The 26,966-nt window shown below is 44.9% G+C and overlaps 2 protein-coding genes across 3 annotated transcripts; one reads left to right on the plus strand and one right to left on the minus strand.

Annotated features, from left to right (window-relative positions):
- The first annotated feature begins 219 nt into the window (after positions 1–219).
- Positions 220–4,296, plus strand: arl1 (ADP-ribosylation factor-like 1). The gene is made up of 6 exons (XM_035147122.2): positions 220–376; positions 921–1,058; positions 2,042–2,123; positions 2,438–2,549; positions 2,800–2,978; positions 3,196–4,296. Exons 1-6 carry the CDS (start codon positions 373–375, stop codon positions 3,224–3,226), a joined length of 546 nt encoding a protein of 181 aa, XP_035003013.1. The 5' UTR covers positions 220–372; the 3' UTR covers positions 3,227–4,296.
- A 6-nt stretch (positions 4,297–4,302) lies between these two features.
- utp20 (UTP20 small subunit processome component) lies at positions 4,303–26,641 on the minus strand. Of its 2 annotated transcripts, none has more exons than XM_047338496.1 (61): positions 26,426–26,641; positions 25,516–25,596; positions 25,344–25,410; positions 25,100–25,232; positions 24,790–24,978; positions 24,558–24,639; positions 24,254–24,391; positions 23,889–24,044; positions 23,604–23,756; positions 23,369–23,503; positions 22,878–22,955; positions 22,298–22,476; positions 21,988–22,152; positions 21,476–21,564; positions 21,239–21,344; positions 20,999–21,149; positions 20,750–20,812; positions 20,495–20,662; positions 20,259–20,335; positions 19,931–20,010; positions 19,517–19,784; positions 19,213–19,389; positions 18,646–18,736; positions 18,194–18,279; positions 17,298–17,423; positions 16,391–16,557; positions 15,979–16,187; positions 15,627–15,770; positions 15,214–15,293; positions 14,856–15,109; positions 14,619–14,763; positions 14,440–14,527; positions 14,034–14,177; positions 13,581–13,634; positions 13,311–13,463; positions 12,742–12,897; positions 12,513–12,653; positions 12,291–12,428; positions 11,908–12,047; positions 11,665–11,747; positions 11,167–11,492; positions 10,945–11,084; positions 10,572–10,728; positions 10,213–10,311; positions 9,917–10,084; positions 9,632–9,798; positions 9,379–9,526; positions 8,861–8,977; positions 8,595–8,765; positions 8,308–8,439; positions 8,077–8,187; positions 7,799–7,948; positions 7,352–7,534; positions 7,042–7,173; positions 6,815–6,947; positions 6,525–6,709; positions 6,362–6,433; positions 5,904–6,266; positions 5,304–5,430; positions 5,069–5,214; positions 4,303–4,918 (listed from the first exon to the last, which is right to left on the minus strand). In XM_047338496.1, the coding sequence occupies exons 1-61, from the start codon at positions 26,474–26,476 to the stop codon at positions 4,763–4,765; spliced, it is 8,568 nt and encodes a 2,855-aa protein (XP_047194452.1). In that variant the 5' UTR covers positions 26,477–26,641; the 3' UTR covers positions 4,303–4,762. The 2 variants fall into 2 exon arrangements, with proteins under 2 accessions (XP_047194452.1, XP_035003009.2); XM_035147118.2 differs by having other exon boundaries at positions 21,988–22,155.
- Positions 26,642–26,966: the final 325 nt, after the last annotated feature.

A 26,966-nucleotide genomic window follows, 5' to 3' on the forward strand; every position in this document is an offset into this window, starting at 1 on the left:
ACGGATCCGTTTCAGCTTCTTGAATGCACCCCGAACTACAGCGTCGGGCTGATCGCATTTTTCACGAGCCGCACTTTCGATGAAAAGATGAACGTTTTAATAAGAGCGTTGCACCCAGAAATCACAGATACAAAATAACATAGACGATCAATATTCTGTTCTGCATTATCAGAAGTTATTAAATTAATTTTATCTGCAGCCGTGGCTCACTCTCATAGTTTAACAGGTCACTTGGAATGTGTCGAATGTTGCGGAACAAAATATAAGGCAGAGTGGGTGACGTCGTCCAGCGACACGTCAACCACACGGAAGAAGAAGAAGGTGTTTGTCCTGCACCTGCATTTCTGATCCAAGGAGCTCAGCCTCGTCAAAATGGGTCAGTGTTTGAATGAATAGTTGATACAACGTGCATTTGTCGTTCTTCTTCTTTATCATACATGTGTGAATCATTAGCTACCGGGTTTCTTCAGCTGGCTTCACTTAACGCGCAGTTCGACTGCTGCCAGCTAGCTAGCTAGCTAACATTAGCAACTTACAGTATATGCCGTATGTTTTCTTTCATCCCTGGTGTTTAGGTGTGAGCCGTTTCCTTCACATTTCTATATAATCTATTTGTCTAAGCTGGTTTTAAACAGTTACACGTTATTGTCAAGAGAGTAACTTGACAGTTTCCAGTCAGTTCCATCCTGACATGGCTACTGTAGCTAAGCTAACCTCGGCTAACTTGCTCAACCCCCTGAGTGACACTCGCTGAGAATTGTTAGCCTTCACTCTTGGATTGTACTTGTCATTCAGACGTTTTAGATAATAATGATGTATGCACATTAGTTCATAAATGATCTAATGTGCATTTTCTATCCATCCACAAACCAAGATCTACTTTTCTCTGCATTGAACGTCTGTGTGTGTTTTCTCTCCAGGTGGTTTCTTCTCTAATCTCTTCTCAGGCCTTTTTGGCACCAGGGAGATGAGGATTCTGATCCTTGGTTTGGACGGTGCAGGAAAAACCACCATCCTGTATCGGCTACAGGTTGGAGAGGTGGTCACCACCATCCCCAGTATGTAGCACTTTGCCCTAGTCTGGTTTCTGTATTTCTGTCCTTGTCTTACACATCATTTTATTTTATTTTTTTTAAAATTGCACAAACTCTGCATGTACAGTAATTAAAGAATGAATGGCATAGATCAGCCAACTGGCTGTTAAATGCCGTCCCAGGCTTGTCAAACACAAATAACTCGTCAGGTCAACATTCCTGTTTGAACACAATACAATCTTGAGCTGTAGGGAAAAACAAGTTGAACCGGATCTAATGCAACAAATTAAGTTGCAGCTCATAGAGACTGCAGTGATAACATCAACCCCTTCACATAAGGGAATCTGCGAGAAGAACAAATATAATTGAACCGTAACACTGTAAACATTGAAATAGAGACGTATATAAATATAGGTCATATGTTGAATAAGAGTAATGAAAATCACAAAGACCTCAAAGATGTGCATGGGCAGGTTTGACAGCTTTACTTGCTTTGATTGCAGGCCTCTGGCAGCCAATCAGAGGGCTTGGCTGTGGCATCACAAACATTTTATACACACGTGGTGTCACTTGTTTTGTTTTCAGGTTTCTCATTTGCAGATAATTATGGACGGAACACGATAGATTTTAAATTCTTAATAAAATTGACCACAACACATTTGTTTAAAATACAACAAAGGAAAAAGTCTGCATGCATTACAGTGGTTGCTCTTAATTAGATACAGATTTATTTATGAGCCTTTAGCAGTTACATTGGTATCTGTGTTTCTGTTTGTCTATATAAATATATTTTATTTTAAAGAAAAATGCTATGTTTACTTTTTATTTAGTTATTTTTAATACATTTAATGGTTAAACTGTAAAATCTCAAGCCTCATTTCTGCATCCTAAGGGTTTGATAACGTCCTCTTCAAAATACATATATGAAATGTTTTTACTTCACGGTGATTAGAATCCGGCTCGTGTTCTGTGTCCTCACTGCAATTGGAAACTTTCTCTCCTCACAGCAATCGGCTTCAACGTCGAGACAGTCACATACAAGAACCTGAGGTTCCAGGTGTGGGATCTGGGAGGACAGACTAGTATCAGGTAGGTGGAGGAAGTAGCAGATTGCAGCTCCCAGGAGTGTGTGAATGAGAGGAAATTAATTAATATGGAGCAAGAAAGTAGCTCTAAACAGCTGTTTGCTCTGTCAGCACCAAGGAGTCTGGGTATAAACAGACGAATCAAGTTTTCCTACAGCACATTTGAGATTTTCGATATTGTACACAATCATGTAATCATTAACGTTACTCAGTTTTGTTAATTTAACCTATTTTCACATCACATTTTAACACTCACCACTCGCTCTTTGATGGACCGCTCCTCCTTTCTCACATTCTTCTCCTCCCTCCGATCCACAGGCCCTACTGGCGATGTTATTACTCAAACACAGACGCGGTCATCTACGTCGTGGACAGCAACGACCGCGACAGGATGGGCATATCCAAGTCTGAGCTGGTGGCCATGTTAGAGGTAAGAGCACCAACTCTCCACTACAAGCAAAATGCACTGCACCAAGTCAGATGTGAATATATTTCATCAGAGAATCATTGTGCCAGTGATGCACTTGGGTTCAGAGTGAACAATTCCATGAAGTTATTGGCTACTTGCATTCAGTGCTGCCAATTGGCAAATCTAGGACTTGACTTGCTTTTTTGAAAGATCTGTAAATTTGTAAATACTTTTGGGAATGTAATTTTGTGGCTTCTGCATCTTTGTCCAGGAGGAGGAGCTGAAGAAAGCGATCCTGGTGGTGTTTGCCAACAAGCAGGACATGGATGGGTCGATGACACCCACCGAGGTGGCGAACTCTCTTGGCCTCCCCGCCCTCAAAGACAGAAAGTGGCAGATCTTCAAGACCTCGGCCACAAAGGGCGTAGGCCTGGATGAGGCAATGGAATGGTAGGCTTTACTATTACTATACTATATTAGGAGTGCCGGTTTATCAATGTGTTGACTACAACATAGGATTGTGGAAGGTCTATAAAAAGCTGTCTCCACTACACTACTCACTGTGAGCTATGTAGTACATCTGATATGTAGCACATATTGCACAACGTGTTATCTATCCTAAGTTTGCCAAGGCTGAATTATGTTTACTCTCCGTCTGTCCCTGTAGGTTGGTGGATTCCCTGAAGAGCCGGCAGTAAAATCTCCCCCACCCTCTCTGTACATACTCCTGACCCTTGACCCTTCTACATGACGCCTTGTGACTGACCCGCCCCTCCTTCCCATGTTCCACTTTCTTTTGGACCAGTGATTGCACTCCTGCCCCTCCTTCACCCACCTGAAGCCTTGGCCAAGCCCTCCCAATGCCTTCTGAGCCTGGAACTAAGAAGCAAGGGCTGCAGTAACATCTGGACTGAGAACACATGTCTAAACATGAGTGAATGTTTCAGATAATTCTAAGACTGCAGTGATGGTTAAATTGCAGTTTTTCCATTTTTGTATGTTTTGGGAAATTCCGCCAAATGTCAGTTGATGGTTGAATAACACCTGTGGACAAACGTTACTACATTTATGAATCCATTTGTTATAGTGTAGACGTTGAATTAAGTTATTGTGAATGAATAGGAATCAATAAATGAGGCTATATGAAAAGCCCGTCCACTCCTCTGTAACGTCTCTGAAAGCGCCAGACACTGCATCAGTTTACTTAAGCACTAATATCAGTGAAAATAATGCCGTGAAGATCCAGAAGGAGGCAGCGTTTTCCTCAGTGAGGCACAAACATATCAAGAGGTTCAACAGTGCAAATGTTAGTCTCACTCCCGGGCAACCAGAGACGGTATCGAGAAAAACTCCATATCTGTGTTTATTGTGGCAAATATAAAAAGCCCATTACTGACAACGACTCTAAACCATCTGCCGATCTGGTTGAAATGACAAAGTAAAAAGAATTTGGCAAGAAAATTGAAAATATATTTCTCTGTGTGTTACTGCAGCCTGGGCTGGTTTTGTATTAGTCAGGCAGATGCACTGATATGGATTTCTCTTTTTCCTTCCTGTTCATTTGTGTTCCCATTTTTAAAAGAAATGATGTAGTTAAATGGTTAAAGCCTTTTTTTCCCCCCCATTGAAATCCTTGAGTGCGGCTTTGGCATATTAGTAATTTAGTTACTGAATGAACACTAATTGTATGCTCAAAGTTTTATGGTGGCATATTTATATCTGCTTGTACAGTGACAATGATTCTCAGTAAATGCTATCAGTGATTGTACCAGTGCTGTGTTAAAACTCTTTTATATTTGAAGAATCAAACAGTTTTAACGTCATAACAGATTATCAGTAAAAATGTCAAATCTTTTTTTAAATTACAAAAACGTACATTTCGCTGTGGAGGATGTGAATGTGAGCACGATCCTGTTCACAGCAGGAACATTCCAGCTCTGATTTGCAATTCATATGAACTGATGTCATCAGTGATAGACGTCCTGCTGGGTAACAGCAGTGACAGGATGTCTCATTACACGCAAGGATGCCGCATGTCAAACAGAAAAAAGATGGATTGAGTCATAACAGCTTTTTACCGCCTCCTTGTTCTTCAGCAAATCACCAGACGGAGACGTCTGCTCTGACGTTCTTGTCTCAATGCATTGTTCTCTTTGACAATAGTAAAAGTCACGACATCATGATGGAGATGTGCAGCTAGCGCCTGCCTGCTCCATGAAGAGGAGTCCCGGGACTCACTGCACAATGGCCAGGTCTCTGAGCGCGTGGCTCCGGTGCCTCTTGGCTTTATATCCGGGTCGTAGAAACTCGATCTTCCTCTTCTTGGCTTCGATTTTGTTCTTGTGCTTCTTGATTTTCTTCTTGGCGGCGATTTCTGGGTTGGCAACGGCCTGAGAGAAGAGAGATGAGGACAAATGTCAGGTGGCTGCCAAGGATCAAGTTAAAGCTGGAGTGGAGGACAATGTTCATACCAGGTCTGAATGGGATCTGTGTGTGTGTGTGTGTGTAAATTCAGCGTGTCTGTCTTTCCTGATTCTTACCTGCATGGCTCTGTGTCGTTTCCGTGCCACTCTCCTCTGTGTAAACTCCTTCTGCACGGCGGAGAAAGCCAGCGAGAACCTCTGCAGCCCCACTTTCCTCTTCATCAGCTCGATCAGCTCCTGTGCCAGGTTCTTCAGCGTGGGGTCTGGACAGAGACAGAGACCGGGGTCAGACTTCAGACAATGACTGTGTGTGTTCCAACATTTTTCCATTTAGACGAGTGGGAGCAGGTACCTTGTTCTGCGTAGGTGCTGTCCAGCTCTCTGTACAGAGGACTGATGATGGTGGTCAGGTACGGGCCCAGACGTTCCTCCCCCAGGTCCATGGCTATAGCGCCCAGGAACTTAAACACACTCGTTCTCTGAGGGAGAGAAAGAGTGTTACAATTCTATTAATTGACATGTTCCTCCAAGATTTTATAGATATTTTAAAATATTACAATATCAGAGGAGCTGGGGGTGGAGCCTGACTGCAACCATTGGACAGTGCTAGCTGTCAATCACATGGTATCCACAAATGGAATTACGTGCTCTATTGTCTATTTGACTAAGATCATAATTTACAAGACATGAAACTAGAGATTAAGACGATAAAACTCTGTATGAACATGTTTAATGACATCAGTCAGTCGTTCATAGACTTCTATAGAAACTCCCTTCTTTTTGCAACCAGTAGAATCGCCCTCTGCTGGCCATTTGAGAGACTACAGGTTTAAGCTATTTGCGTATGGAGTCTACCTCCATTTGTATATACAGTCTATGGTAATTGGAGAAAGTGTTGAAATACCAGGATGTTAATCTTCATCAGCCAGAGAACAGGAGTTATTGTGATTACCTTCACGTGGACTTTGGGAGTGTGTGCTGCCTCTCTCTTGGCCATCAGACACAACTTCTTCATCAACCACAGCAGAGACGGAGCTCGATCGTCCTTGTCGTCTTCATCCTCTTCTTCCTCCTCCTCCTCCTTCTCCTTCTCTTCCTCCTCCTCTTCTTCCTTTTCCTTCTCTTCTTCCTTTTCGTTCTGCTCCTCTTCTTCCTTTTCAATCTCCTCCTTCTTTCCTTCTCCCTCCACTTCATCTCCATTCTCCCTCTGCTGCTCCTCCTCTATCTCTTTCACTTCTTCCTCAGTGGACATGACGTCAGATTCGGGGGAAATGAGGTAGATCACCTTGCCGACGAACAGCAGATTCTTGATCACCTGTGGGCGGAGCAGAACATGTCTCTCAGTTAATTCTGATCTGTGTGATTTAGCTGAAATATGTCAGAGAGGTTGTTTAAGTTATGTTTGTGCACCTGCTCTCCTGATGCTGTGTCCAGGAACTTGGACTGTAGCTGGAGGCTGAACGACAACGCCAACTCTCTCATCTAGAAGCAAGGAAGGGAAAGAAAGAGGAATTAGTTCAAGCGACAAAAGATTAAGATGCAGGAATGAAAAACGAGTGGTCCTCGGCCTCACCTTCTTGTCCAGGTTGCTGGTGATGAAGGCTGTGGTTGACGACTGGGAGGCAGCGTCTCTGCCCTCTCCTCTCCAAACGGCGACCAGCTGTTCTGCCTGCTGGGATGCGAACATCTGGCCGTACAGCTGCGAGGCCGTCAGCCACACCCAGCAGTGAGGGTACCGCAGATGGGCTTCGATGTGACCTGCAGACATTTAAGGGGAAAAAGCAGTTTTGATTCAGTATATGTGCAATGTGGCTGCGTATGTAAGTGAAACAACAGTTGTGTGTGTGTGTGTGTGTGTGTTACCCCAGATGTTAAGGAGTGTGTCGTGAGGTTTGCGGAGCTCCAGCAGGCCGCAGTGTTTGCAGAGTTTGGTGAGGAGAGTCAGATAACTGAACAACAGCCGGTCTGCTCCTTTCTCATCCTGCTCCTCTTCAATCTGAAAGACACACAGCAACAAAGATGCTTTTCCTTTCTTCAGATTTTAAACTAAAAGCCAGAGAAGGCGTGACTGTGACTGTGTTGACATTTACGTCTTCGTAGTTGTCGGGGTTGATCTCTTTCTCCAGCAGCAGCAGCAGGTCGTTCAGACGACGGGCAAACTTCTCCCCCTCCACCTCCACAAACAGGCCGCAAATCTGAGCCCCGAGACGCCGCAGGCTCGCCTAGGGGGGGGAGGGGGGGAAACGCCAGTTTAAACTCAATTATTCATATGAATTCAAATGTAATAGGACTGTCACCACAGTTACTATAAAACACACAAAATATTACAAAAATAAAGATAAGCTGCTTATTTTTTTTAATGTTCCCCTGGACATTTTACAGACATTTCCGTTTTTGTACCTTTTCTGCGCTCATCCATGTGTTGACGAGGGAGTACAAGGTGTTCTTGTTGTTCAATTCCAGCTTGGTTAGCAAGGTCTTGATGGCCATGGCCGCCATTTTTTTACAGCGCGCCGAGTCGTCGTTCACCACGACCAGGGCGAGCGGGGCGAAGAACAGGCCGCTGTACTTTGACAGCAATTTCTGAAAAGGGGAGAAAAGATAATCAGGTATGCATCAAAGTCAAAAAGTCAGCATTAGTAAAATATGTTGTTTTTCATGTTAAAGCCATTGACATGAATTAATATGAATAATAAACTTTATTTATATAGAAAAGACATGGTTGAATTAATGAATTAGGCCCAGTCGGAGAATAGATTATGGACACTATGGATTATATGTTTCTTTATATATATATAGGTGAGGTTAAAATTACAACATACTGCAGTCCAGGTGAAGATTACTCACCTCAGGGAAAGTCTGGAAGATGAATGCCAGCATCTCCAGCACCGACTCCCTGCCGACATCATGCTCGTATTGCAGCTGTGCCACCACGAAGGACATGTGATGCCTCAGCTTCCTCCCCAGTGGGTAGTCCAGCAGGTACTTCAGATAGATCTGCCCGACACAAACCCTGTTTACTCACTGCCAGAGCTGAACAATACCATCTCTTTATAAATGTAACTGGTGTATTTCACTGATTGGTCAATGTCAAATAAAAAGTGTCACTCGTGGTGTGCTATCACCTGTCGACAGTGGATTCTGATCATAGCGTTGCTGCCGTTAACTGATAGCTTGGCAACCTTCGTCAGCACCTCCTCCATCTCTGGAACCACGAGCTTCCTGGACAGAATCGCCTGAATGAGACAAGAAAACAACACAGAGCGGTTTTATATTTCTTCATCAATTCGTCTTAAAAGCTCCAAACAGATTTGACTAATTCCACCGTCTGATTTGTCTTGCACGTTAAGAGTCACCTTCAGGAGACCAAAGGCGGTGGCCTGGCGGGACTGATCGTAGATGTCCTCCTCAGCGTATCCCAGCAGCACTTGCAGCTGCGTCTCAGAAATGTTGTTGCTTTTGACACTTTTCACTAGTATGGTGATAGCCTGAGAGACAAACGCGAAGAGAGACGGGAGAAAGAAACATCTTAATTTTTTTTATTAGGGAAAAATCTGATCACTCTGCGGTTTGAAAAAAGAATTTGAGAAAACCCAACAAAACAACAATAATTCATTCATATTTATTTATTTCTTGGTTTTACCTTGAAGCAGCTCTGGACCAGGAGGTAGTTCTCCCCGCGGCCCGCTCCGGCCTTGGAATAATCCTTCAGCAGGACAAAGAGCTGCTTGGTCAGCTGCTCGGCGTTCTGCCCCACTGCCGGCAGAGGGAACTTCAGCAGCCAGCTGAAGCCCACCAGAGCCTCTGTGATTACCTGACAGGGAGGAGAAGATGGAGGAAGTGTTATTTGATAGATCAGAATGGGTTTGATCAACAACGGGTACTTGTATAAACATCAGATGCTTGTACCTTGATGTGCATGGAGTCGATGCATTCGAGCAGCAGCAGCACGAAGGGGTCGAGCATCTCTAGAGTCGAGGCCTCGGCCGACGTCACTATGGATTTCCTCAGACTCAGGTGGAGCAGCTGAGGGAGAGATGGATTCATACACATTTTTCATAAACACAAATCTGTTACAAGACGGAAGTATTTTCCTTCTAAATGTGTAATATTTATTTGACTGGATGACAGAAAAAACTTGAAGTCCGGACTTTTTTCTGAACATTTCCAGAGGGGCTGTATGTGAAAACGCAAATGTCCGAGTCAGTTGCTCTGGATGTCCCCCCTCAAGGGAATGATCTGGACATTTTTCTGCTGCTCCGAACATTTGTTTCACAGAGAAGTGTGTGTACAAGTGAACCATATGGAACATTATGCTTCTTTTACTACATTAGGAAGTAGTAATAGTAGTAGTAATATTACATTGCTACAAACGATGATGCTACATACATACAACATTAGTGACGACTAATTTGAGTGACGTGTACCTTGAGGCCGGCGTCCACCAGGATGTGCATGTTGGTTCGACTGCTGATGTGAGCTTTCTGACCTCCTCTCTTCGGGGTCGGAGGCAGGAGCAGGCAGCTGGGAGGGGGCAGTCTGGGGTCGGGGGGAGGCTTAGCCGACGTTTTCTCTCTAGAATTACACACACGTATACACGGTGTTGGAAACAGTCGATGGAAATAAGATTTAAAGTCATTGACAGCAGTTGGATCTGAGCTTGTGTGTGCGTGTGTGTACCGGTCTCTCATGGTGAGCAGCGGCAGACTCTGGCTGACCAGGCCGTGGCTCAGCAGTAAGATGTCCTGAGGGGTCATGCCCCCGTTGACGAGCAGACCCAGGATGAGACGCCGCAGCACCGCGCCCACCCGGTTACACACCTTCAGACTGGATGAATTCTCCAGAATCTGATGGGAGGATGACACAAGAGAGAGGAGGAGGAGAGAATCAGGAGAGCTCTCAACTACTCGAGCATTAAAACCTACACTTCTGCAGGTCTTATTTCCATTCCTTGAATCCACTCACCTCCTTCATTGGCAGCATGAGCTTGGTGATGCTGTCCTTGCTGGAGTACTTGGCCAGCAGCTCGTACGAGTCCATGCTCTTGCTGTGTCGCGCCTCCATCAGCTTGGACACGATCCCCTTCACCTCCTTTTCCTCGGCCACGGCCCCGAACAGCTCGTTGTTGAAGATCTGACCGGTATTGAACAGAGAAGAGGTGTAGGAGGCGATAACGATAAATACGACACCAGCGAACCCATTCCTACAATCTGACAAATGAGAGTCTACACAGGGATATGGAGGGAAAGAGAAGTCCTTACATCGATGAGCATGTTCATGCACGGGTCCAGGTCGCCGCTCTTTAGGGTTGGACTGAGGGAAAACAGCAGCCGGTGCACGGTGAATGTTAGAACATGGACCTGGATGGAGGGAGGGGAAACGGTTCAGACGCGATATGAGCCACCAGATTCAAAACCAAGGTCTCTATAAGTGTTTGTGTTCAGATCAATTGTGTTAAACTAAAAACTTCAAATGATTCAGATCTTAATGTGGAGGACACGTATGTTATCAACAAGACACAGACCGACACGTGTATGCTCTTCTCTGCAGTGTGTGTGTGTGTGTGTGTGTGTGTGTGTGTGTGTGTGTGTGTGTGTGTGTGTGTGCGCCACGCTCTTGCCTGGTAACCCTTCACCAGGACGCTCTGCATCTCTTTGAGCAGGTAATGCAGGTATCTGAACCCCAGCGTCTCAATAATCTTCACCAGCGTTGCTCTTGCCACGTCACGGACCTCCTGGAAACGGTTCCTCAGGTGCACACACACCTTGATCAGGATACTGGATACCACACACACACACACACACAAACACAAAGTATACAAATCATCACTGAAATGTCATGTTTTTATCCAAACTATCAAACAGCATCTTAACAATCCGCTTATCTGAAGATGTCACACACGTAGAACAGATACATGTGTATTTGTTGCAATCCTGGATCTGAGGATTAAAAGCCTCCACAAATAACACACGTGCAGACACACAGCAGCGTACCCGGGCAGATTGGCCTCCATGATGTGCGGAGGCAGCGTCTGCATCAGTTTAACCATGGCGAAGGCTATCGGTATCCTCGACACCTCCTCCTCCTTCACGTCCTTTGACCTCACCGCCTTGTGCTCGTCGTCACGCTTCACCTGCAGGACACACGCTCTGATTAGGACACTGCTGTTTAGTTTTCTGAACATGTCATGAGTCAGCTGTGTGTGCAGTGTGTACCTTGGCGGTGAGACACCTGTGCAGACGAGGCAGCACGCTGTCGTTCACAGTCCGGTGGATGGCGCTGATCAGAGTCTCCAGCTCGTCTTTGCTCTGTGGCAGCCCGCTGGTCACTGCCACAGGTTTAGGAGCCACTGGTCCCTTGGCTTTAGCGGTGGCCGCTTCCTTTGAGACGACATTGCTTTCTCCAACATTGTCCACTTCCATGGGAACATCAGCCGGAGCAGTCTTACTGTCCGTCTCCATTTCCTTCTCATCATCACTTGCGTCGGATTCGTCCGCTGCAGCTTCATCCACGTCATCTGCCTCGGCTGAGACACTCACAGCTTTTCAGAAATGTATTGTTTGATTTAGTGAGTTTTTTCACAAGGTCAAGAGATAAAAAATACAACGATTGAATTTTGATTTAAATCAAACTCAACTAATGCAGCAGAAATTAAAAGTCTAAACTCTCTTCAAATATGAGAACATAAAGAAAAGATCTGATTGGTCACTGACCTTCTCTGGCCTTCGCTGCCTCCATCTCTCTGCTGAAGGTCTGGTGGTCGAAATGAAAAGCCTCCAGAACTGTAACCAGCAAACTGTAGTTAGGGAGGGAGGGGTGGAGAGAGGGAGAAAGGGAGAAAGGAAGAGAAAAAGGAGAGGTGTACTTTTACAATTTGCTCTTAATTATATCATGAATTTCAATGGATAGAACTATTAAAAGCATTAAAAAAGGTACAAAGAAGAGGAAGTCCCTACTTCACAGCCAGTTTCTGCTCAACCTGCGAAGTCTGCAGGATGTGGACGAAGTGTTTCAGGTAGTACAGGTACTTGGACCAGGTCAGTCTGCGACACACTGCGCCAACCACCTCCACCGATGCTGACGTCATATTGTCATGCTGCAGCACGGGAGAAGAGGATCAGACACACAAACAAACTAGAGTTATAGCCTTGGGGTTGTATACTCCGCTGACAAGTGCAGTTTCAGTATACGTACACTTTTTTCCAGACTCATAAGGTCACTGCGACCTTTGACCAGTGAAATCGAATCAAATTCATGAGGCAAAAAGGCGTTTCAGGATGTTCTAATTCTAATCAGTTAATCTTTAATCTTTACATTAGTTTGTGTGTAGATAAATCACCTTGGCCATCTTTTCATCGAGCAGGGCGGTCATGGCGTACGGCATGATGTAATTCTGCAGGGAGCGAGACGTCATCACCACCGTGCCTTCGGTCAGCTGCTTGGCCAACTTCCTCAGCGCTCGGCCCCGACGGTGGATCTAAACACAGAGAGACGCGTCAGTGGTTGTGCTCGGCAGCAGATTAAAAAGGCAGAGAGAGAGGAGTCAGAGGTCTTCTCTCACCTGGATGTGCTTCATGTGCTCAAAGAAGTCAGACTCCAGGTCATTGTAGTCTGTGAGCTGCACCAGGTCTCTGAACTCTTTTTTGGAGGGGAAGGTCTTGACCAGGCAGGCGAGCACGTTAGTGTAGTCATGCTGCACACTCTGGTAGTGAAGGAGACAACATTTTTACACACGTACGTCAGACTGAAGGTGTGTTGCAGTCTCTTATAGGAAGTGTGTGTGTGTGTACCTCTGTCTTGCTGCGGAGCCCCTTGTGCACAGCGTCCAGGATGGTGTGTTGAACGATGTCCTTGTAGATCTGTTCTCCAGGTCCGACTGCTGCCAGCTGGGTGATGATCGTAGACAGACACATGGTGGCGTTGTCTGCCAGCGACATGTCACCGATCTGCAACGAAGGAGGGACAAGTCACGTTCAGATTCACGGTGAGTAGGGAATACGGAATATCCCTACTCCCTACTGAGGGAATGTTCAGGGAATTTCCTCCATTCAGAACACACTGCAACGTCACACACGTTGGCATCACTTTGATCGTTTAATGGCTGTTCCAGCCGCAGTTCCTTTGACTGATGGGTATCTTTTCTTGTAAACTTCCGGCAAACTGATGAACTGTTGTTCAGTTCTTCCCTGCACATTCCCAGTTCCCTTTGAACTGAGCATGATTGCTCCCTACAGTTTGAAATCTCCCTTAAGATGGCTGAATACCCTGCGCAGTCCACTTCGCACCCACAGAGAATAGCAATCTTCTGATGTCATGGCTACTAGTTTAAACAGAGAATCTGTATCATACATGTACTGACCTCGTAGGTGTGGAAACAGTTGTAAATGATGGTGTTGATGTAGTCCAGGTCCAGAGTCTCCATGTCTTTGACGCATCTGGTGGCGTCTTGGAACGCCGTCAGACGCAGGTCGAAGTGGATCTCGTCCAAGTGACGACTGTCAAACGCATTAAGCTGGAGGCGGACAGCAGGAAACAGGTGTTTTATGTCTGTTACGCATTGTAACATTGTGAAGCTGCTGATGACTGTGTGAATAATAATACATGATGTAAATGTAATAAATCATCTCACCTTTGCTGCTAAATCAGTGATATATTTGAGGGAAGGTTCCAGATCTGACAGAGTCTGAAAATAGAGCAGCACAGACAGGATAAAAACAGATTCATTAGATATTGTGTTAAGACTTTATTCGGTGGAAACATTACTTAGAACCACAAGTAAATCAAGTCTGGGATTCATATAAACAGTAAAGACCTGCATCTGCAACAATTCACTCATATTCAAGATTCTTTATGTTTTTATTTTCCATTTTTAACATAATTTCATGTCAGGAAAAAATGAGACTGGACGAGAATAGGAGTTAAGAGGAGTGGTGAACAATGGGCTTTGAGCAGGGATCAATGTCGTTCACATGATTTCAAGGGTGAAAGTCTCCTGTAAGGAATTCAGTATCTAATGGCATACAATCTATTCATTTATTTGTGTTGCTGTAATCACTGTATCTTGTTCGTTTCTCTGTCGTACCTGGAAGACGTTGGTGAGGGCCTGCCGGGGCAACTTGTTGTGGATGACGGAGAACAGTTTGCTGAGCGGGCTCAGGAACACGGCGGGCTGCACACACTGTCTCAGCAGGTTCTGTACGGTGGCCAGGACGTCGATTTCTGTCTCCTGAAACAAACACAAAGTGAGGTGAAAAACCGGCAGTGTGAAGATACAGCCATTATAAGCACCTCAACTTGGCTGGAGTAACAATTTTCCCCCGAGTTGAGTCTCGAAGGGACACATGCTTTTTCACTTGAAATAGACCGAAAGCCCTGACCCTCACATTTTTATTTTTAAACAATTAATATTACATTAAATGTTGTTTTTCTATAAAAATCAGTCATGTGAGCTCTCATAGAACAGAGATATAATGATTTGTTGGTCTTACTTGAGGGTTGTTTCCTTTCTGCAGGTACATAAGCAGCAGGCTGATGAGCACTGAGCTCTGCTCCGTCTCGCTCACAAACCGACTGACCCTGGGGGAGAGAAAGTGACACATCGAGGGAATGATCTCTACTGTATCTGCTTACATCCAAATAGAGGAATTTGAGTTGAGCGTGCACTCACTTGGAGAGGATGTTGAGCTCCTTGGCCACCTGCGCTCTGAACTTCTTCTTCTTGAGCCGGTCGCTGTTGCGTACGACGGAGGTGAGGTACCGCAGCAGGGTGGAGATGTGAGGCAGCAGCAGTCTGGAGCCCTGAGTTAATGAATCTGGAGGAGATACAACAACACACTCGTTTATATTTGGCCAGCAAGAGCAAACCTATTTCTATCTTTTTATTACAAAGGCACAATCTGCTAACCTGCAGTGACGAGAGCGCCCTCTGCAGGCTGCGAGAATACACTGTTGTTCACGGTCAGCTCCGTCTCCATCTCCATCTCCGTCTCCATCTCTGAGGCAACAAAGTCCTTGGTTGTTGCTAGAGACTCAACTATGTCCAATACAATGTTGATGATGGGTTGGGAAGCGTTCTTGGCAGAGAGGAGGGCAAAGACGTTCATGAGGACGTCACACTCTGGATGCTCGGATCTGTGCTTGGCCAGAAGGGGGAAGTACCTGAGACAGAGAGGAAACTGCTGGTTAACACTGATGGAGGATGAGTGGAGGGACAGATGGATGAGCGATGTGATGGGACAGAAAGAGAAGTGTTAGACCCTGACCTGGCATTTTTGCACCACACATGGATGAGTTTCAGCAGAGGGCTCGGAGAGTTGATGCTCTCTGTGGGCAGACGACACACCTGCACAAAGCAAGACATTCAAACTTCTAGGTGACCCAGAACTCGCTGGACAAAGAATACAAACACAAGCAAATCCCAAGGAAAACTAGAATTACCACCCTGGGGTTGTAGGCCTTGGCAAATCAGTGCAGTTTCAATCTACATACAATTTTTCCAGATTCATATAAGGTCCCTGTGACCTTGGAACTATTTGTAGAGATATATATCTTGACTGGCGAGAGCAGCCCTCGACAATTTCATTGTACCAAGGGAATTCCCCTGCTGTGTTCCTGAGATATAAAGTTCACGAGGCAAAAAATACAAAAACACAATAGGTAGTTATGCAATATGTACCTGAGGCCAGACCACAGCCTGGAAGACAGCATCCAGCTCGTCTGGGCTGTAGCTGTAGGAGTCAAAGACGTCAAAAAAGTCCAGGACCCTCAGGACTCCGAGTCGCCTCAGGTTCTTCAGAGGACTGATGCAACCTGCTCTCAACTGCAAACAACCAGAGGCAGAATTCAGCCAGAGGTTTTTAAAATTCACAGAGGAACTTGTTAGAAAACATTTCTCCTGACACAGTAACTCAAGAGTCAAACATAACATAGAACACAGTCACTAGGTGGCGATCAAAGAAGCTTTGGCAGAATTAGAGACATATTTAGCAAACAAACAAACAACTCTATTAAATCTCCTTCCTGGTTACCTGGTCCCTTTTGTCCAGGACGTTGGACACGGAGGCGGTGACGCACAGAAGGATCTGCAGCAGTTTGGGCAGGTAGATGTTGATGAGGTGGCCCAGTTTCTGGATCACCACGTTGATGATGTTCAGGAGGCTGTGCTGACGGCCCAGCGGCAGGATGGCGCTCATGTCTGTCTGAGCAACGGCCCTCTCCACCGCTTCCAGGCAGGAACCTGAGGACACAGGGAAAGATCATTCAGGGAACTTCTACTGTTAGAAGAGAGATTTGATTTCCAGGTATAACTCCTGTGTGAAAAACTAAAAATCTTCTGTTCTTTACACAAGGTGATGCCTTTCCTGTCACTTCTTATAATAACATGTTTTTGTATGTCTTGTTTTGTGTTTTTTAATCACAGGAAATAGTGAATTTTCTAACCTTGGCTGTGATGGCAGACGGGCTCCAGCAGCAGGTCGACGAAGATTCCCAGCTCCTCAGCCTGGCAGCCAGCCAGGAAACGCAGGATGATGGAGGAGCGGGAGGCGGTGGAGGATTTCCCCTGGAACTTGCTGCCCGCTTTGCTGCGCAGACGCCCGAACAGGATCCTGTATCATGAACAGAAAAAAACAAGGCTGGTGAGTGAGAGAATGTTAAAGTTTAGATACTTCTACTGTCCTACTTTATGAGCGGGGAAAATAATTGTTTATTAAAGAGCGTGACCAATGTTGAGAGCAGCAGGAAAAGACTGATTACATGTCAATGACTGAATGAATGAAACAACGATGAAAGTATGGGAGACAGACCGGCTGGAGACATTGTGAGTGTAAGAGCACCCCCCTCTTCAAGCAGATGAAGTGTCTTTGTGTGTTCCTTGGTTAATATGTAACCTCATAAACTTCAATAAAACTACTGACAAAATGAGCAAGGTCGGTCCCAAGCTAGTTCAAATAATAGCTCGAACTTTTTGGAAACACACTTATCCAGTCTCTTGTGGGGGTTAACTAGTTGAGGGGATCTATTCCGCTCTCATGTCGATTATTTACAGGCTAAATACAAGGTGCATAAACAACTTAAATCTGAGACTTTTAAGGCCTTTTTAATATCACTTGAAGTTAAATTTAAGACCAAGCTTGCCATGGAAAAAGACACAAAAAGTGAAAATATGGTATTAAATATAATGCAAGATACTGAGTCGGATAGATGTGAGAGTGGTATAAAACGTCATCATTGCATCGCACACACACACACACACACACACACACACACACACACACACACACACACACACACACACACACACACACACACACACACACACACACACACACACACACGCGTACAGTACCTCATGAGCAGAGGAATCAGTTTGACTCTGTGGGAAGCCTCAACCACTCCTGTCTCCTCAGAAATGTTGAAATGGACAATCTCCTCCTTGAAGTGTTTGTCCTGCAGAAGCCTCTCAAGATTCTCTCTGAACACACACACACAAAAATAAACAAAGGTCAGAATTCTATTCAACATATGGCGATGGTTGAGGTGTAAGTGCAGGAAGGTCACTTTCATGCGCAACAGATTTGGAGTGACAGGCACACAGACAGCGTGACAGAGACATTCTCGCATGGGAGAGAGAACTGCTTTGGAGGCCACTTACAGCTACTCTCACAACTGCAACTGAAACTATGACGTCTGAATGTCTGCGGGGACGGTAAGAACTTAATGGACGATAGACAAACAGCTACACAATGCAGCAATGGAGCAAAACACCAGAGATCTCGTGTGTTATTATGAGAAGCGCAAAAACAATGGTTAGATGTGAAACTGTGACAATAATGTGGGCCGCCACAGTCTAGATAACTAGGGAGAATTGCTGTTTATAATGATTCAACATATTGTTGAAAGACACTCAGACTTGGGCCTTAATGTTTCAATGAAGTGAAACCTCATACTGTTTCCCCGGAACCACACATCTGTCTGCAGGTCGGCTGGATGTGCAGTAAGTGGATAGCTTGATAACAGATAGTCGAGGCCATAATGACAGGCAGAGTCAGGACTGAAGTGGAAGTTCACATTCCTCTGTGTGTAACCATAGAAGTTTAATGACGAGAGTCAGGACTTATCGAAGAAGCTCACAATGATCCCATTGAAGAAGAGGGGATACGCTGGGATTCAGAAACAGAACTCCGATTACTGTACATGAGTTTTCCTGCCCATCTTTTAGGGTGATTAAGGTACTTTTCTTACTTGTATGGTACAATGTTTGGGTCTTTGTATGTGAGAACACATTCCAGGGCCACTCCCTGAATCTGCTGGTCCTGATGGCAGAGCAACTGAAAACAGACACGGAGAGAAATACATCACACTCAACCTTACATACTGTTCATTTGAATTCTGTTCAATGGTTTGAATTGCTGCTCTAGATATGTCCACATGTCCTGTTAATTAAAAAAAACCTTCACAACATTTAAGGGGAAACACATTGATGTTCCATTAAAGGTTTTTCTTTCTTTTCTCTGCGTGTCTTCTTTATTCCGACATGTTTTGTTTATGTAACACAGGTGGAAGATGTAGAATATGCGTTTGTTATTTAGTCATTTCTAGTTATCCAAGAGCGGATGGACCAAATGCATATGAGACAGACATTTTAAATAAATGTATGTGTGTGTATGTAAACAGGTGGGCAGTGTTTGGATTACCTGGTTATAGAGCTCACCGAGACTGGCCTCCAGGTAGAGCGAACGAGGGTTGGTGAATTTGGCAAAAACTCTCAAATGGATAATCAGCTGTCTGTGGGAGAAAATTTAAATATGGGTTAAAAAAATTACACAATTAGCAAAGTGCACAATCCAGGCTTCCTGGTCCTGTTCCTTAGTGAGTGTTTACCTGGAGACATCATCAGGTTATTCTGAGGGCGTAAGATAACTTGTTTATCAGGTTCTGTTTATAAGATGCTTTCAGCCCATTTATTCATGCTTACAGTACAGTAAGTATAATATATATTTTGGAGGATGTAATTAGTAGTGGCCTGTTTAAACATCCAGCAACATTGGCACTCATGAGTAGTCATGTTTCTGTCCACCTGATGAATGTTAATCTAATATTCATTCTCCTTTTTGCTCTCTCTTTGGTCTCCTCCACCACCGGAGGGAAACACATGTCTGTTAAATGCTCCATTATTCCAACGAGCTTATGTTAGCCGCTAACTTGTCTTTCTGCCATGTGGTGCTGAGCAGTTCGTATACAGCGGGCAGTTGGTGTCTTACTTAGAAGCAGCTCTCCGTGGACGTGCCTTCTTCTGCTTTGGGCCTTTTTCCTCCACATCCTGCTCTTCGTCCTCCTCTTCATCCACAGCCATCTCAGCATCCTCTTGGGCAGCAGCATTCCTTTTCCTCAGGTCCTGAGTGGGGGCTACCATCAGGTCGGCGGGATAAAACTCATTCCTGTCAACCAAAAACGAAAAACATCAGGACCTCGTACTTGGACTCCTATGCCACAGATCTATACTCTGTCTTTGAAAATTATCAATTAGGGGGAAATTCTTCCTAAATCGACGCTGTTTTCACCGACCTGATGAACCTGAGCAGCAGAGGACTCAGCTCTCGGCTGCGTGGCTCCACTCTCTCAGGAAACTGGGTCATGGCGCGCCACAGCAGGCTGCGGAAGTTTGGGAAGTCCGTCCGGTCGTTGGGGTCACTGGTCAACTTCAGCTCCTCAAGGAACAGCACCCCCACGTCCCCACTTTCAATGACGTTGCAGCCCGGCTCACTCTGAGAACTGGACTCTTGCTCTTCATCACTGACGTCGTCATCTTCATCACAGTCCCGCAGTTCCTTTTCTATAACAAGAGAGAGGAGATTTATTTTTCTCACTTTGTTCAATGCATCTTTTTTACAAAATACCAAACAGCGAGCATCAATCTGTGTAAGTTAGCATCTAAGATCAACTCATGACAATATGTTGCAGCCCAGCAGGGAGCCTCACCTGCCATCCCTGCCACCATCTCCAGATGTTCATGATAGACCACCCAGAACTCCTTGTTGTCCATCCCTCTGGCATGGCTCCTGTGGAAAGGAAAGAAAATACAACATCTTGAATATTTGTAATATTTATTGAGACAAAGCTTTGTTAATTAAACGTTCTAAAAGGTATAATAAAATGTCAACAACCAATGATACGACTCATGTTTAGAAATAAGAAATGTCCACTTTGTGTGACATACTTCAGTTCACACCTGACGACAAGAGAATGAATTTAATCAAAGCGACTAAAATCTAAATTCAGCTGAATGAATTTTGTCAGGTTTACTCACACAAGAAGTTCAATGACTGCGTCCCACAGGGGCCTGAAGTTGACGAACAGCATTGCGATGAGATAACGCAGAGGCACCTGAAAGAAAAGGATGTTCCAGGATTATAAAGTATATTTCATTACTTTTATGCCTACAACAGAAAATGTATTCCGAGACTATGTTGATATTCAAAAATCTAATTCGAATAGATGAGAAGATAAACATCTGAACAGCCAGGAGTAGTAGTCTCCCTGTACCTGCTGGAAGGATCCGGCCGGCCCCTGTGGCAGGCTGCGCTGCACCAGGTCGTGTCTGAGCTTCCGGAGGTGAAGCAGCTTGTCTCTGTAGTCCTGCACTGATGCCGGCACCAGTTCTGCCTGCAGGCAAACTGCAAACACCGGCTGCACGTCCACGGCCTCCTCACCCTGGACAGGCACAAGAGCTCATTGCTTAATATCTATAGAACTACTGTATTTGATGTAATTGGTGAGAATGTGGACAGGCAGCTGTACCTCAGGCGGTGGAGGGAGCTCCGCCTCAAACTGAGAGAGGATCCTCAGAGTCAGAAGACGGATCTGAAAGAGAAAACAATTATCTGATAAAACTGAAGGAAGTACATGAAAATCATCATCTTAATAACTTACTTTTATATTTTATTCATATTTCTCTTTATATAATTTGAGCTAACCCAAACAGTTAATCTTCAGAATAAGAGTTGAAAAAGCTGTTTCTCTTTGCCACGAGTGTGACTTGAGACAAACCTTAGAGATGTTGGAGGAGAGGTTGGCGTGCAGAATATGGAAGACCTCCAGCAGTGCATTGTGGGATAGATGCTCTGAAACGCCGCTGAGTGACAGGCGGGTATAGTAGAGGTCTCCGAGCAGCAAGGCGGACAGGTCAGAGGGAAACCTCCTGTAACAACAATGATAAATGTAACTGAACGTGGAACAGGAGTATACAATGGGTTTCATTGTTTATTGTGATGATGGTGCAGTGCAGACCTGAAGATTGAGGTGACCTTGTCCACAGTAACCAGAGAGAGGAGCTGGGCAGAGCCGTCCAGACTGAGGAGGCAGCTCAGGGCCTGTCTGGCCACGAAAAGACCGGCTGGAGGGTGGAGGAGCAGGGAGACGGGCTCCAGTCAGTTGAATGAACCACAAAACTCAACCCACAATTTAAAAAACATTGTTCGTGGAAGACTCCGAAGATTTAATGAATAAAAACACAATATAACAAACCTTTTCCCATTTTCTCTGTGTCAATCTGACACAGGAGGTGGTTTAAGAGAGCGCTCACAGCAGGAACAACGGTAACTGGAGACAGTGGTCTGAAAAAAATGGATCAGGACAAAATTAATATAAAGACAAATCTTTCAACAATCCATAGGCAAGTGAGTGAGAGGAGGGAAGTTAGCGAGCCAAGTTCACTGTTCACTTCAACAGTCAGGGCATCCTCCTGATACTTGATTCTTTTTCTCTAAATTGTATTCATTTCTGTTTTTTATATTATTCATATGGGATCAAATTTTCTTTAGTTTACAGTCGATGTGGAGAAAAACCCTCTAAATGATCAGCTTGTTAAATTGTGATATCCTCTCAAAACATGATTGAAACATAATAAAAAATTCGAGTTAATTTGGTGATCCCAAATATTTCCCTGAATCCGCCTGTCTGAAACATATCACTGAGAATAAGAAACTCTAGGACCGGGAGAGCTGAGGAATGTGACAGTACATCCACGTGTGTGTTACCTGATGTGTGGCAGCAGCATCAGGGCGGACCAAGGCAGAGACAGGTCAGCGATGGTCTGGTTTTGCTCCTCAGGGAATTTAATGAGGGACAGCACCAGCTCCGGCACAGTCGGCTGCTCTGGTGCTGTACTGCTCTCCTGACCCTCCTCCTTACTGCTCAGCACACTGCTGGAGGACAGATACACATTCATTTCTTGGAAAACAGCACAATGACAAATGCGTGCAAGTTCGACAGCGAGAGACTTTTCAGGCCTTTAACTTGATTTCAAAAGCGACGGTAAAATATTTGAGGTGTACTTAAGCGTCTCACCCTGTGCTCTGTCCGGTGAAGAGCAGTGGGTACGTTTCAAAGGCCATGGAGCCGTCTGTCGGGGGCGGGGCTTTAGCCAGGATCAGGCTGACCAGCACCTCCAGGCCACAGTGGCGAGACAGGGCGTCTCCGCTACTGAACAACCCAGCAGTGAAGCGCAGCAGGCAAGGGAGGAAGAGCTGGAGGAGGAGGAGGAGGAAGATGTTACACCAAGATCAGACTACACGTCTTTCAAAGTCGTCAGATCTCTGTGCAGTTCACACTACGCAACTTGTTGTCTTCTGATTGGGAGTCTTGTAGGTTGTTGTGAGTTCAAATGAAAGATGCTCACATGCTACACTATCTCTCAACCCGGAGAAAACTCTGTGTCAAGTATGTCTAGTTCAAACAATTTGCCTTCTAGGAATTTAATCCGAGGAGATGGGCCTCTCAAAACGCAATTTGGAAAATTTCTTAAATAGCGCTTGGCAACCACCCATCGAACACTGATTTGTACCCAAACACAGGCTTCTGTCTGCAAGTTCCAAATTTCACACAAACTGAGGAAAAGACTAAATATATCTCTCCTGTGACGACTCACCTGCTCAAACTGTTTCATGGTGAACATCTCCTTGCTGAACTCTAGAATCAGGTCTTCTCCCACTGTGCTGCCAAACACCTGTGAAAGAAAATTTTAAAGTCAGAAAAACATGTGCACACACATACACATTTATCAACACTGTGATTCTCAACCGTGGGGTCATGAAATAATTTCTGTCGGTCGCCAGATGGTTGCAGAGAAAAAACACAACATAAAAGATTTTTTTTTAATTATATATTCAAACCGGGAATTGTTTTAACTTTAAATTGTCTGTACCAGTGATAAGATCTGCTTTAGAACTAATGTTACTGAGTGTGTTTATTAAGGTCGAATCTGGGTGTACACAAGTTGGGAAAAAGGAAAAAAAGACTTAAAGTGAGAAAACACTCGTAAAACCAGTCAAAGTTATGTTGTGTGCACCAGCCTGATTATACTGGTGGGTCGTGACTTGAACCACTGTATTAAAATGAAGGCAAGAACTTTATTTTAACCTTTTGAATGGTCTCCTGAATGAGGGACTTGGGCAGACTGATGTTCTCCCCGAGGAGCAGGGACGAGATGATCTGGAGGAGGAGGCGGGAACAGGGAACCGACAGAGCCGAGCTCTGAATCAACCGCAGCACCGTCTGCAGGCACGGGAGAATGAGATGGTGAAAACAGTCAAAAGGCACAAGCTGCGCGATGGCACGTTTAGATAAAGGTGCACAAACAATCTCCTCCTCTTACCTGGCAGACGGCTTCTGGCTTGGTGACCTTGGCTCCGTCTCTGTGGGACACCAGGGTGTGGAGAATGAACAGCAGCCGCTCCAGCTGATCTGACGCCTGGTCTGCCTCTTCTCCCCCCGCCTCCACCACACCAAGGACCTCCACCACACTGACCTGTGTGTGCAGACAGCGCCATCAGATACAAGAGAAGTAACTTCACACGAGAAACAGAAGTGAAGGGATGGAATGACCTGAATAACCATCAGTGGTATTTGTCGCTGATGTTCTGACAGAGTGTGGCTTTACCTGTAAGGACTCCCATAAAACCAGGAAGTGTTCTCTTTCGACGTGATCGGCTGCAACCTGGGCCATGTGATCCAGAGCGTCCCTGATGGTGTCCCAGGGCAGAGAGACTCCCGGGTTGGTTGTGGGGCCGAGCTTCCGCAAAGCCACAGGGAAAGCCTGGAGGGAAACGTTGCAGAGAAACTGAAATTAAAACCTCAATCTTCTATTCTATGACATTACCACCTCATTTATTACTTCAACAAAACACTTGATTCCTGAGGCTGGGACAAACCAGGCAAAGAGAACATTAAATGAAAACCAACACGCAGCAGGTTTTCTGCACATCACCAACATTTAGTTCACATCTAAAAAGAAATCGAACTCACATTAGCAGCGGCAGAGTGGAACATGTGTCTGACTCCTTTGCACATCTCAAACAGCAGCTGACCTGCTCCCTCTGCCTTGTCAGGGTGCTGCTGCAGGTCTGAGAACACATGAGTGAGCAGGGCGTCGAGATCTGGAACCTGCGGGAGGAAGACGATTTATTAATTTATTACTGATGACAACTGGATTCAGGAACACAGATGGAATCACTACAAAAACACCTACAGGATAATATGTAATCAAACTTTTTTAGACCTTTCAGACATTAAAAAAAGACAATTGAATTTCATGTTTGAAGTCACTCACTTTTCTCATCAAAAAAGAGAAGCTCTCTGCGGCAAACTTGCGGATATGTTCCTTCTTGTGTGACAGCAGTGTGCTGTACAGACTGTGAGATGGAAAGAGGGGTTAACGTCTTTCCATTTTTTCAGCCAGTTCTGATATTTCATTTGTGCAGCAGATGTCACCCATCACCAGGTTCAATGGCCAACATGTTCCCCAGTGAATCAGTACAGTCAGACTCCAGCGGACTCCTCACCTGTAGATGTTGGTCATGTCCTTCACCATGACCCTCCACAGGTACTTGTAGAGGTAGGAGAGGCAGGTGAAAGCCCACTCCAGGACCTCTGTGTCCTTGGTGTCCAGCAGGGACGTGATGAGAACGAAGAAGTCGGGGAAGTGAGGATAGAAGTCAGTCTGCAGGTCTCTGGCCAGCTGAACCACCAGGCTGGAGGGAGAAGTACAGACAGACGTTGAGTTCCAGCCGGGTAATGTTTAAGTCATAGTGATTTTAAAGCAACGAAGAAGCACCAACAAACAATAACTTGTTCTTCTGGCAGAACACTTACTCCAGCAGGGGCTGGTAGGCCAGGCTGTTCTTCACAGCCAGGTGTGTTTTCAGACTCTCCACTATCGTCTTCTGGTGGAAAACCAGCATGTTGAACGACTGGCTGTTGTTGGACACCTCTTTGGAGAATGTTGCTGTGGAGGAAAAGGATCAGAGTCACATCAGCGGATTTCTCAGATTTTGCAGAGGATTGGTTGAGATGACTACAGCAAATGATGTGACACTTCTTTGTATTGTATACGTACTGAAATGCTCGGTCAAGTTGAGGTCTCTCCATTTTGTCAGCCCTTCCGAAAAGTATGTTTCTACTTCCTGCGTTGAGAGAAAACAAACCATAAAAAACATGAAAACATGGTTATGAGTCACTGAATAAACGGGAGTGTTGATTAAGGTGTCACGAGCACTGACTGTACAAACCTCAGCATAAGATCCAGTTCTGTCGATGCGATGGACGACATTGATGTTGACGTTGGAAAGTCGTTCAGCAAAAGTGAGAAACTGAAAGTGACAAAGTCAGAAGAGTTTATATTGGGACAAAACAATTTACTCTTTAACACTAACACAGAACCTGTATCAGTGATTTTGTATGTTTTGTATTTTCTCTTGTGGAATTTCTTTAGTTGTGGTTTTCATATAAGACATTGGTGGTTTCTACCACACCCCACATTTACTTTAACATTTAATTTATATATTCTGAATTCATTTTCCACAGTGTAATAATAAGACGATGCAAGGGATTTTAGATTAAATGACATTATTTTCAATGACTTGTCACCGTCATACGGGTCATGGTATCTCACATGTACACATTGGCAAATGGACATTCTTTTAATGACTGTAATGTTGAATGTAAAGCTGATTTTGTCCAGAGAAGACAGATGATTTGAAAGACACCATCTTTGTCAACATGAATAAACATCACTCAAAGGTGGAGGTGGTCTCAGGCTCAATACCCACAACACAACTCTGGTGCTTCTCACAGCAGCAGGGTGGCTCTAAAACGTAATACAGGTGACAACACATTAGGACTCAGGAGAACCCAACGACCTGTGTTCAACATCATGAATCTCAATGTAGGTAAAGACCCTCAGAGGTTAAATACCTGAAACCTATGAAGAACTCAAACTTGGATGAGTTCCCTATGGGCACATGTAGAACTCCTGAACTTTCACCAACGTATCTAACAACCATATCTTAGTGAAATCACCACTAACCTAACCAGCTCTTCTTTAAATAACTTGTTAAACCAAGTAAACACAGCGGAGTGTCTGCAGCTGTATGGGCATCACGCTGCAGGGTGTGTGTGTGTGTGTGTGTGGACCCTCACCCTGAACGTGTTCTCCGACTTGTGATACGAGGACTTGGACTTGATCTTCATCTTTGCGTCGTTGTCTGATAAAAATACAAACTTATGTTCCGAAGACTGACGTGCGATCGAAGCGATTCATGAAACCTACACGTGTTTCTTCCACGAGCCGATGTTACAACTGTTTACACACACGCCGACACCAGGACGCGGCCATGTTTGAACAATGCATTGTGGGAGAATTTTCTTCTCTCCCAGCGTGGTGGTGGTGGGAGGAAAGAAGCGAAGCGACGGCGCGAGAGAGTAATCCCCCCGTCACTTCCGCCTTCGTTAGAGGCTCGGCGACATCCAATTACGGAGTTGTTTACGGCCATTAGGCAACAATAACACAAATAAATCAGCTAGGTTTATTTTAAACTGGTAAATATGACGGAAATGAAATCTATATGTAAGTGGAGAGAAACACTTTAACTGCTCAAGAGGACCTGGGGTCTACAAGAATATACAACCTGTTTAAATAAGGTAGAATTAAACAAACACGACCTAAAAAAGTTATGTTTTC

Source organism: Hippoglossus stenolepis, chromosome 22 (assembly GCF_022539355.2).
Source record: "Hippoglossus stenolepis isolate QCI-W04-F060 chromosome 22, HSTE1.2, whole genome shotgun sequence".
In the NCBI taxonomy this organism is placed as follows: Eukaryota; Metazoa; Chordata; class Actinopteri; order Pleuronectiformes; family Pleuronectidae; genus Hippoglossus; species Hippoglossus stenolepis.